Source organism: Zeus faber (genome assembly GCF_960531495.2).
Source record: "Zeus faber genome assembly, chromosome: 13".
NCBI classification, from domain to species: Eukaryota; Metazoa; Chordata; class Actinopteri; order Zeiformes; family Zeidae; genus Zeus; species Zeus faber.
In genome coordinates, this window is record NC_137198.1 from 20,238,431 (window position 1) to 20,250,914 (window position 12,484).

Sequence of the window (12,484 nt, forward strand, 5' to 3'; positions counted from 1 at the left end):
AATTAGAGGCAAAGACGCCGGGGGTATCGTGAGTTTGGTGTCAAATTCCTCCCCTCCTCGCTAATTTGGGACACGTCGACAGCGTTGACTGGTTGGATTTCGTTTTGCAGGAGTTTTCCACTCTTTCGCGCTCATTCATCAAACAGAAGGGTTGTATTTGCATGAAAGGCATTTCAACCGCGTCGGTTCTTTAGTCTCATTTACACGAAGCCGTGGTCGCTTTGTGCTCTGCTCAACTGACGAGGCCCATTTCTCTATTTCAATATTTTGCACCTACTCTGGTGATTTTTCCTACAGCCAAAAATAAACGTGTTGAATTCGGTCTTTTTTGCATATGCCGACGAGCCGGTTTATCGAAAAACTGACGTGCGAACATCCCTTCCTCCAGCCCCCCCTCCCTCCCTCCCTCTCTCTCCCCCTCCCGTCCGTGGCTCAGTCCTGGGTGCTGAGCGTCTCCACGGCCTCCAACAGGTGCAGCGCCAGGCTGTACTGGGCGTGGTTCTCCGGGAGCATCTCCACCAGGCGGCCAACCAGGCGGCTGCTGCAGGGCAGCGGCACGGCGGGACAGCGCAGTTCGCTGGGGTCCTGGAGGAAGGGTCACACATGGTCACAGGGTTGAAATTTAAATCAGGGGCTCCCCCCAACTTTGTATCCCTAACCCCCCCCACCCATTTAAAACATGCAGTATTTTTGTTCTGTTTAAAAGATTATTCGTTGTTGTTCGCGGCGTATTTAAAAGCAGTTTTTGTCTGAATCGGTTCTGTTTTCGTGGCTTATAAGGCGCAAAATGCATTAGAACATAAGAGTCATGGATTTTTGAAGGCCTTGTGATCTGCGACCTCTGGCTAAATCAGGGTTCTCAGACCTTTTGGCTGCTGGTGACCCCTAAAAAGTCTCTGTGATGTTGGATCGAACAACAGCATGGTTGGTACACAGACAAACCCCCGTGTAGTTGGCACCCCATGTGATTAGAACTTGAATAAAAGGACTGCCATTCGTGCTGCGTTTGCACCGTAAAAATGATCATTTGTGCCGCCGTGGTTTTTGATATTGAACACTTGATGTCATGAGCTGTTATGTAACTTTCCACCACACCGTCGTCCGTATCGTTCGATGGGTGAAACGTCGCCATTTGTGCAGGAACACAGGCGCGCGCTGCCTCATTCTCTCTCCCTTACGGAAAATATAGCCTGAAAAGTTCTTCGTTGTGCATCTATCGAATAATTTAACTGAAAGAATTATCTCTGAAAATGTATTTTTATTTCATGAAAAAATATTTAATAAAAATAAACAAATAAATAACACATATATGCAACATGAATATGTAACTGGATCGTTATAGCACGCATTTCAGAAAAATTGCTATTCACCATGTCAATAGAACTTGGTGTAAACGACAATTTGTGAGTGACGGTACAGTTATTTCCATGTCCCGTGTATGAAGCCTAAAAGACAAATCCAGCAGCAAAACAATTGGAGCACGATGATGACAGCCCACGCAGCTGGTGACACCACACCGGGCGGCGGCGTTGTGGAAACCTCTGTCCAGAATGATGTATGTGCCATCGGCTTAACGGGTGGTTTCCCGTTTCCTAAGTAGAGGATTAGTAGATTTCAACCCCGACCCCGTGTGCTTCCATTCTGAAGGGCCACTACTCAGTTTAGAGTTCTCCAAAACCAGGAGTTGGGCCAAGGCGGGAAATTGGGATCGGCCCGTTATCATTAAGATGTATTGTATTGTCATGAGAGGAGACACATGAATGATATGACAAAAAAATATGAATGACCTATGACCTATAAATGTACATATGTATGATGTATATCTCACCATGGCCTTGAGCCAGGTGCACAGCGTGGGCGGCAGCCGGGCCAGCAGCTCCATGGCCGCCTGGGTTTGACTCTGGCTGTGCAGCAGCGAGAAGCAGAGCCTCTGTCCGGTCAGAACCAGCAGCTGGGAGCCGAGGACGTCCTTATCCTCCACCTCCAGCATCACCTGGAGGAGCAGGAGGAGGAGGACAAGCCAGGGGCGTAGAGGTACATTCCAACAGCCAAAGCAAAACAGTAGAACAGGCGGTCGGCATCAAAAAGAAAGGTGGGCTGTTATTGCAAATCAAAGACCCCTCTGCCTCACCTCCTCGGCCCTGGGGTCCAGGCCCTGGTTGTAGAGCTCGCAGACCAGGTGCCGTCGCAGAATGTCGGGGTTGACCTGCAGCAGGGAGGCGAGGTCTTGGCACAGCGAGGGCCACCAGTCGGCTCGGGGCCCGCTGCTGGGCAGAGGGGGAGGGCCAGCGGGGCCCGCGGTGGACGATCCATCACCGTCCACCGCCTGGACCCAGGCTGTCAGCACTCGCAGGAGATACTGGGAGAGACGGGGAGAAGCGGGAGTTGATGGAAAGCTTCCTCAGTTATATATACTTTCACTTTTCCGCCATCTTTATCACTGGGTCATCCTGCGTTTCTCGCTCTCTCTTATTGCCTCACCTCCTGCCGTAGGGAGACCAGGCCGGGGTCCATGTCTCCGCTGGGCATCAGCTGGATGGAGGTCAGATCCCTGAAGAAGGCGTTCTTGCCCTTGGAGAAAGGAAGGAAGGAAGGAAGGAACTTAGGAAGGAAGGAAGGAAAGAAACCCTTCTTGGTTCGAGTCCAAAACACTCCGCGTCTGAGGTTGGTGGCCCCCCGCTCACCTTGCTGTCGAACAGGCCGAGCGGCTTGAGCCGGAGGCTGAAGGTCATGGCGGTGTGCATCAGCGAGGCCAGCAGGCAGTGGTGCTGCACCAGCGGGTAGTGGATCCCGCGTTGCTCCAGGGCCAGCTCGACGATGGAGGCCGGGCCCTCAGCCCCGCACCACACCTCCTCCACGTACAGGTCCGGCGGGGGAACCTCCTCTACCGCCGAGTCCGCCTGGCGGGGGAAGGGGAAGGACGCCGTTCCCATTATAACCCTAATTCATGTAGAGTGCCGAGCACGCATGCGCAAACTGTATTTCAGCCAACAGGCGACATACTGAATGAGGAGGACCGAGGGGTCGTGGTCAAGCCGCCGCTCCAGAAAGGCGGTGAGGCTCCCATCCCGGGCCATCCCGTGCTGGGGGTTCGGCGAATCAGGGGAGGAGCTCCGCCGATTCGTCGGATCCCAGCCCAGGATGTAATTTAACCTGTTTTTCCCAACAGTAGGATGGGTGGGTGCGTGGCGGAGACGCCGACCGAACCCAGCTCTGCCAGAACTAAGCACGGTAGACTTTATGAATATATTAATGATCAGCGTATATGACCTTACCCCTGTGGACTCTCCCCCTATTTTCCAGCAAGCCTTTTGTCTTTCCTTGGCCCCTGTGCCACAGTTTGTTTTGATGCAAACAATAACATACACACCAGACGGCGCTGTTATGCCTCCGCCTGCCTCCCCTCGCTCATTCCCTGGCCCTGGGTCAAAACACACCTCCACAATGAATAATGGAATGGGTAATGATAATATTAATAATTTAAATTGTATTCTCTTACAGTCCAGTCCTACTGAAGAGTAGCAGATCTCAACGGTAAAAAGCCAATGGCACAACAGTGATCATGGTGTGATGTTCCAGTTCAGACAGGCCACAATTTGACAGAGCGCATGTAATCTGGGATGGATTCAATTAAAAGGCAAACTCCGGTATTTTTTAACCGTAGCATTATTTTTGATCATTGGGAGGCAATGCATCAGTCTTTTGAATCCACCCAGAATTGGGAGAAGAACTTCAGTCAGCAATCAAGGGGCAAGGGGGCAATCTCAACTCATTCTTTGACGCACCCATTGTGCTGCTAAAAATATACCGGCGTTTTCCTTTAAATAACGAAGCAACATTGCGTCTCCTCAAAACAATGGTGTATGCAGAGGCAGGGCAGCTCCGTTGGGCGTTCATGCCTTTTTACGTTCTGCACGGACACATTCCTCATGCTCCGCTCCGCTGGCAAAATGTTTTAACATTGAATCCATTGGACAAACAAGTTGCTTTTCAAAAGTTACAAGTACTTATATTTCAGATACTAGTTGCTATTCCAGCAGTTACTACAGTGGAAACCTCTTATAGTGATCACGTCTCTGCCGGTCAAATTGATCACTATTAGCGAATGATAATTACAACCAATTTTTTTTTGTTTATTTCTCATGCAAATTACGATCTAATGGTATCAATGGCTCTGCGGAGCCTGACATAGGACGCACGGGGCTTTTTTGTTTTGTTCAATTAGGAAATACATCTTAAATAAAAACACACGGTTTTTGATTATTTTTTTGGATAAACAGGATTAATTATCAGTCTTAAATAAATCTTACATTTAAAAGAATTATCGGACAGGATTCAAAGTGTTTAATGAAAATGTAAACTTGCAAGGAAATCCTTGGGGGTGGCTGCACCGCTGCCACTGCAGATGGCTTAAAAAGTAGCAAAGAATCATGACAGTAAAGCAAAAAAATGTTTGAATTACCGTAGATTTAAAAAAAATATTTCCATATGTTGTCATGTATGAAAAGGCCCATTTTGAACACAGTAAGAGGACAAGTTGATCACTATCAGCAAATTATTTAAGCAGCATTTCTATAAGAATGAATCTGTCCCAAGCTTTTTGATCCATGTAAGCGGTTGATCACCGTAACTGTGATCATTCTAAGCGGTTTCCACTGCAGTAACTATTTTAACTTTAGTCGCAAAATGTATTAGGTACTTTAGGTACTATTAGGTACTTTTTTCCTTGAGCAAGTCAAATCAAGTCGAGTCGAGTGCTTAATTAAGGCAAGTAAAATCCCAGGTCATGTCACGTTTTTTCCCAAGATCCTGCGTTCTTAACTGCACTAACCAGTATTTATAAAGAGAACAAACACGGTCTAATAATATGATTGGCCAATCTATCTAACCTGTTGTAAATTTGTATTATGATATTCAGTGAAACAAATGTAATCAAACAACTTGCCTCACAGCAAGAAGATTCTGGGTTCGATTCCTGCCTGGGGCCAGGATTTTTTTCTGTTAATTATACATCGGCTGCATAACTGCCAATCCGGATGCGGTCAAAAAGGCCAATAATAATTGATATGGGTCAGGCTTTTATACCGTTTCTATCACTATGTCGCAAGTCAGCAGCAGAACTGCTTTACAGCAATATGTGACGTTATTTGTCACGTTGTAGGAGCACGATGCTTCGCAGACCAATCACGGCGCACAGAGCTTAACATGGAAGAAAACAAACACTGTCCCTTGTTTACAACTTTCGAAACACCAACTTGTGTTTAATAAGGAAATCTCGCACGATGGCACCATTTCATGGTTTACTGCAACATTTGGCCGTCTGCTACAGAGCAGCGACAACATAAGGTTGAAGGGGACTACTGAGCCCAACCAAGGTACCTATTTGTTTGCCTATCGCGTTTCAGTTCAAGGTTTCAATGAATGAGAGTGAACACAAACAAGTCATTGGAGTCATCATTTCTTAAGTTAAATCAACTCACGAGTCTCAACTTCCAAGTTCCTGTCGAGTCTCAAGTCATTTATTTTCTGTCAAGTTAAGTTGCGAGTCATCAAAACATGGACTCGAGTCAACTCGAGTCCAAGTCACAATGACTCGAGTCCACATCTCTGGTAGATACTAGTATCTATTACAATTGTTACAAGTAACTATCGCAATGATTATTTATCACATTTTTATTTTTACTCGTCCCATTTTAAATTAAACACATCAACAAGTTGTTTTGACTCGTAATTTTTCATGACGGGTAAAAAATACATTGTTCCTGGTAAAACACAACATGTTATTAGAAACAGTTGGAAAAATGCACTAGTCCCTAATGAATAAGTACTAGTACTCAATCAATAGTGACTAGTAAAATTGAAATAGATACTCGTTAGTATCAGAATAGATACTGGTCAGAGGAAAATATTTAATATCTGAAACACGGGAGTCCCATAGGATTCAATGACTAAATTCGCGATAGTTACTCGTAACAATTGGAATAGTTACTCGTATCTAATAAAAAAGTACTAGTACCTCATAGATTTTGACTAGTAAAACTAAAGTAGTTACTAGTCACTGTTAAAATAGCTGCTACTGACTAAAATATAAGTAGTAAGTAACTTTTTAGAAAGTTACTAGTTCGTCCTATGGATTCAATGTTAAAAGTTTGCCATATGCTCTGCCTTCTGTCCCAAGACTTACGTCGTAGCTCATAAAAGATAAAGGACACTGAGTGTAAGCCAAGAGCCCAGTCACCTCCATGAGGATCTGCAGCAGCTGGACGCACGAGCCCAGGAAGGACGTGACGGCCTTGTCGCTCATGCCCACGTCCTAACAGAGACACACACGCACACACACGCACAAGTTAAGATGCGTACAAACCAGTACCTTGTATGTTCTTCATAGAGTCTGTATCTAAAGCAATGCTCACCCGTCGGCATAAGCGATCCTTGGGTGCCTTCCCCACCTGGGATAGACGAGTGGGTTCGAAATGAGACGATTCAATACATCAAAGCTGTTTGTAAGGTATTATAACATTCCATCTCATATTCATATACTTCACCTACCTTTTCCATGAGAAAGGCTGCAGCAGAGAATCGTTTGACGATGAACGTGCTCCACATCATGGATGAGATCCCTGCCATGAATCAGAAGGTAGTTGAACACAAGTTTAAAACGTTGGTGAATGTCATAATCCATGATTCTACAGTCATACTGTCCAGGTGTGAACAGTAATTTTAGGTTTACCTGACCCGTGTTTCGCAGCCTTGGCCATCGCCGCAGCCGCGGTAAAACCCTACAGTGTGTGGCAAATGTGACTAATTGGCGCCTCTCACCCAGTTGGATGTGCGGACTGGAGAGCAGCTTCAGATGTTCGACCGCCCAGCACAGATACCCGCCCTCCTGGAAGGAGAAACGGAATCAGAATAAGAATGATTTAATTTCGGCATATTTTACACTGGTTACTGGTACTTGTGTACAGACAATTAGCATTAAAAAAGCATTTTGAAAAATGCCAATTAGCACAAAAAAAGAAAGACAGGAATAGTGAAATATATACAATATACAGAATATACAATGCCGTCGTATAGTTTGTACAGTGATAATGCATATTAATTATTGCACAAGTATTATCAGTATTATCATTATATTATAACAGGGTTCATTCTAGTATTTAAAAATGAAATTCAAGGACTTAAGTACTTTTTCAGGAACTATTTTTTGATTGTCAAGGACTTCATGCAAAAAAAATGTAATCCATTTTCAATATGATCTTAATTAATTAAGTGTCATTGTCTACTAATTATATCAGTGTCATTGTAAATTTGAATAACAAAACCAGTGGTAATATCACAGGTTTTCAATTATCGCTCAAGGACCTGTCAAGCACTTTGGCACAAAAGGGCCTATTTTCAAGGTATTCCAGTACTTAAATATGTGAGGGCAAAATTCAAGCACTTCAAGCACCTGGGTACGAAGCATGTTGTAAATATTAGATTGTTAATATATGTCATTGTCATACAGTTAAGACAAAAAAGTTGCTGTGGGCTGGGCTGGGCTGGGCGTGTGTGTGTGTGTGTGTGTGTGTGTGTGTGTGTGTGTGTGTGTGTGTGTGTGTGTGTGTGTGTGTGTGTGTGTGTGTGTGTGTGTGTGTGTGTGTGTGTGTGTGTGTGTGTGTGTGTGTGTGTGTGTGTGTGTGTATAAACCTCAGGGTCTTTGTTCCACTGCACCACGTACTCCCAGCAGCAGTGGGCCAGGAGCAGGTCTGGTGACAGGGAGTCTGGAAAGTGCTGGCTCACAGCGACTAGCAACTCTAAGAGGATGACAGCGCAAACAGGTCGACTTCAAACTCATTCCGAAGCGGGGAGACAGTGGAGAAAAAAAAAAAAAGTTTCTTCTAACGCCCAAATTATTCCATCACAAATAAGGTGCAGTCCTATTTAATTTAAAAATGAGAACACTCATTGACATCAGCAATCAACAACGATTTATAGTGAATGGCTAGGGGCCATATATACACTGATCAGCCACAAAATTAAAACCATTGACATGTGAAATGATGAACATTGCTCATTTCGTTACACTGGCACCTGTCAAGAGGTGGGATATATCAGGCAGCAAGTAAACAGTCAGTTCTTGAAGTTGATGTGTTGAAAGCAAGAAAAATGGGTAAGCGTAAGGATCTGGGCAACTTTGACAAGGTCGAAATTGTGATGGCTAGACGACTGGGTCAGAGCATCTCTAAAACTACAGGTCTTGTGGGGTGTTCCCAGTATGCAGTGGTTGGTGGTGAACCAGCGACAGCGTCATGGTCACCCAAGGATCATTGATGAGCGTGGGGAGCGAAGACTCGCCTGTATGGTCAGATCCCACAGCAGAGCTACTGTAGCACTAATTGTTGAAAAGGTTAACGCTGGTTATGATAGAAAGGTGTCAGAACAGAGTGCATCACAGCTTGTGTGCACACAGATCTGAAAAAATATATTTTAAACCTAAAAACACAATAAGAGTGCCCATGCTGACCCCTGCCACGGTCTAATGTGTCTACAATGGGCACGTGAGCATCAGAACTGGACCATGGAGCAATAGAAGAAGGTGGCCTGGTCTGATGAATCACGTTTTCTTCTACATCATGTGAATGGTTGGGGTAAGGGTCCGATCCGATTAAGCATCTGTGGGATGTGCTGGAACAACAAGCCCGATCCATGGGGGCTCCACCTCACAACCTACAGGACTTAAAGGATCTGCTGTTAACATCTTGGTGCCAGATACCACAGGACACCTTCAGGGGTCTTGTGGAGTCCATGCCTCCATGGGTCAGAGCTGTTTTGGCGGCATGAGGGGGAGCTACACAATATTAATGATTATTAGTGGTGGTTTGAATGTTGTGGCTTATTGATATATATATATATATATATATATATATATATATATAAAACAATTGAGAGAATTGGAAACAACTTTTTTTACATTAGTTGTCCAGTTGGTTAGTAACATGGACGAATAATGAGTAGACTCATAGACTTTGACTAATTTACGTTTTTCTACCAAGTAGCATCTGCGACTATTCAAGAGACTATTTGATGCCTCAAGTTTGGGTTAGACTCCTTGCCGTCTTGCTATGAAAAAGAGCAAGAGCTTTTTAAATGTGAGTAGCGGGGCAGAGTCTTGGTGTGCTGAGGTGAGGAGTGAAACCACCAGACAGTCGGAGGTGGGAAGGAAGAAACATGATTACCACGTTCGAACGCGAACAAGAGCCCTGTCAATCAAATACACCAACAATTACTGTATAACACTGTTTAAGCCTTAATATATTCTTGATGGATATGATGGATATCCATCAATTTTCTAAATCACTACCCAGACACCCATGATAATAGGGAAACTTACCTATTAAGACTCAGTCTGTTGACTGTGACTCAGACTTTCATTCAATCTGACGTTTTCCTAAGCAGCTAGTGGCCATTAGCTGAACTGCAGGGTGAAGTAAAAGGGCTGACCTGCTGTTCTGTTGGAGTCTGTGCCCTCTGTGTTATTCTTCTCCACATCTTTGCCTCCTCCTTCTCCTCCTCCTCCTCTCTGCTCAGACTCTTCTTCTCCCCCCGTCTCACTTTTCGTGCGGAGGATCTCCCTCAGCCGTGCAGGGGCCAAGCCCTGCCTGAACACCCACTTTGCCACGCTGTCTGCCACGCCCCCTGGGAAGACAACGATGAGGAAGATCTCTAAAAAATATATTTTAAACCTAAAAAGACAATAGGCTTTTCTCAATCTGCGTTCTTGTCTGTACTTGTGTTTTTGTGGACTTGTGAAACGTCATCAGCCGCAGCCCAAGTACTGTTCCAATTCAAAGTACGCATCAAGCCAAGCCCAGTCCAAATACCCGGATGTGGACTTGCTCCGCCCATTTTATCGTGGACGCATCGGTGGTGACTTGTGTGGACTTGGGACACCCAAGTATCCCAGAATGCATTTTGCACCAAGCGGTGGTAATGGCAATGGCGGAGAGGAGTCTGTACTCCCGTGTCGAACTTGCCAAGTCTGAACTACGAAGTCCGCAAGTCCGGACTTCGCGTATTTGGTATTGAGAAATGACCAAAAACTCATTTATAATTCAAAGGAATCTGATGCCTGCAAGGAGCGGCTTTTTTTTTTTTTTAACTTGTGGACCATAGTATAGTAGTATTGTAGTATTTCTCAGAACGTTTCAAAGCTTATTTAGTTGTATTTTCTTTTAAAACTTAAAAAAAAAATCCTTACCACTGTGATAAACCAATAGATAGGAACACTAAGTCACCGGGTGCCATGTAATTTAACTGCATATATGTATGACCGTATGTATCTGTATGTGACAAATAACCTCTTGAATCTAAGTTCGTTGTATTGCTGTTCTGTTCGGTGTTACTGTACTGCTGTGCTGTACTGTTGTATACTGTACTGTATATCTCCACACACACTACCTCACTTTATTCACATGCCACTTTACTGCACATATCTGTATATACAAAATAGCCTATCCCATATACATAAGATACATTTATTTCTATTTTGTACCCCGACTCAGTATTACCTTTTTGACTCTTATTTTATTTTATTTTATATTATTCAATTTACTAACTGCATTACATTTTAGGAATCAGTTAGTTCAGTTTGGTAGTAATTAGTTATCTATTGAGTTCATTTTAGTACTTACTGTGCATAATCTCTGGGTGCTTTGCAAAGACATTTCACTGCATATATATATGATCGTATGTATAAGTATGTGATGAATAAACCTAAGTTGAATCTGACATAAAGCTCCACGTGATGAAGATTTTTAATCTACTGGCAGATACTGCAATGTATTGTGATCAATTCTTCCAGATTACCCATAAATATATTATAGTACAACAGGTGGAAAAAAAGCATGACAACCTAGCAAAAATGAGAAAGAAAGATGAAAAACAAAGGTAGAGAAAGAAGACAGACAGGCAGTACCTCTGCCAGGGCTCTTTTTACATTGGTGGCACTGGTACGCCTATCTTTTTAATTAAAGAGCACCAGCACATAATTTAGATGCACACAAAAAAATTCAGGATTAAGAGAAAGTCAGGATTAGGCATTTTAGGACCAGGGACAGGGGAGACAAGTGGAACGGTACCTCCGCTAATGATGTCTGGCCTGGGTTGGGTCTTTCAGGGATGGGACAGGCGTAACGGGCACTGCACCATTTTTCTTGATGAAAAAATAATCAATGGTTCTCTTCATTTTGAATAAGGCTATTTTAAGACATCAATCACAATTTCTCTCGTTGGTGTGCAAGGAATGTGGGAGGAGTACAGGGCACAGTCTCATACACACTCACTAAGACATGCACAATACATGTACAGGATTGACATAAAATCCCACTATAGGCTGACAAAATAATCTACAGAAAATAGGCTATGTTTATAATATTTGTTCAAAGGTAAATGTCCACACACCCAGTTGGTGTTTGTCCAAAAAATATTTGTATACCTTTTTTTTTTTTTTTAATCAGTCCTGCTAAATTTCAGGTTCAGCGGTGCGACCAAAGAAAATGTTTAGTCGCACTTGACAAATTCTTGAACGCATGTAAGACCAAAACGGTCACGCCCTGGAGTACTGACCTCTGCCTCCCTCCAGCAGGGTCTTGATGGAGCACTGAGACGGGGCGCCCCCTGCTGTCCCCTGGGGGGGAGGCACCCACAGCAGGGTCTGCAGGGCCAGGACGTCCTCCAGCTGCCGCACACACACCACCCACTGCTCCAGCTCCAGGGAGACCGCCTCCCACTCCAACTGCAGCTACACACCCACAAGATAAAACATGTCAAAGTTTTTTAAGGATTATAATAAAGTCTGATAACGAAGCAGACTGTATGGAAATGTAACAACAGCTGTCTACACTGTGAAAGGTGTGTTTATCGACGGAGCATATACATTGGTGTGTGTGTGTGTAGGTGTGTGTGTGTACCTTGTTGTCGGCCAGACTGTTGACGCAGGCCTTGGCGGCGCGGTGAGCCACCAGGGCAGCGAGCAGTGCAGCGGCAGCGCTGTGTGACTGGACGCAGGCGCTGCGCACCTGCTGCCACCAGGGGGAGACGGACTGGGTGTCCCACGACTCATCCACCGCGCCTGAGGGTGGAGCAATGAGGAGGATGAGGGGAGCTAAAATAATCCTACAAAAATGTATGCAGAGATTTAAAAAAAATACCTAACTGAGACGTTACTTAATTTAAGGTTTGACTAGACTTGGAAGTCCTAGACTAAGGTATGAAGGACTAGTCAGTCACCTCCTCTGGTCTTGGTGCCGGTCTTATCTGGTCTCCATATAATCCATTTTCACTATTGTCAAGGTCGACCTGGAGGCCCCGATCCATTAATCCAAAGATAAACCAACCTCTGACCAAGTTTAATTCAAGACTTCACATCTAGATTATGTTGATATTCTTTTATGTTACTTTCCAAGACATTTTAATGCCACAGTTTGACAAAAAGACGCAACTG

At 44.4% G+C, this 12,484-nt stretch overlaps 1 protein-coding gene across 3 annotated transcripts in view; it reads right to left on the bottom strand.

The window, feature by feature from the left end:
- Window positions 1-432: 432 nt before the first annotated feature.
- Window positions 433-12,484, bottom strand: part of rab3gap2 (RAB3 GTPase activating protein subunit 2 (non-catalytic)) — a gene marked incomplete at its 3' end in the record, with an annotated part of 39,087 nt that continues 27,035 nt past the window's right edge. For 2 of the 3 annotated variants that reach the window (XM_080012820.1, XM_080012818.1), the window contains exons 23-35: window positions 11,952-12,112; window positions 11,608-11,782; window positions 9,484-9,678; window positions 7,690-7,796; window positions 6,820-6,886; window positions 6,550-6,620; window positions 6,414-6,449; window positions 6,185-6,313; window positions 2,685-2,900; window positions 2,482-2,571; window positions 2,132-2,359; window positions 1,829-1,993; window positions 433-585 (exon numbers count right to left, since the gene is read on the bottom strand). In XM_080012820.1, the coding sequence (XP_079868946.1) occupies window positions 433-585; window positions 1,829-1,993; window positions 2,132-2,359; window positions 2,482-2,571; window positions 2,685-2,900; window positions 6,185-6,313; window positions 6,414-6,449; window positions 6,550-6,620; window positions 6,820-6,886; window positions 7,690-7,796; window positions 9,484-9,678; window positions 11,608-11,782; window positions 11,952-12,112 (1,793 nt within the window). The remainder of the gene's footprint in view (window positions 586-1,828; window positions 1,994-2,131; window positions 2,360-2,481; window positions 2,572-2,684; window positions 2,901-6,184; window positions 6,314-6,413; window positions 6,450-6,549; window positions 6,621-6,819; window positions 6,887-7,689; window positions 7,797-9,483; window positions 9,679-11,607; window positions 11,783-11,951; window positions 12,113-12,484) is intronic. The other variant, XM_080012819.1, reaches the window with a different exon arrangement.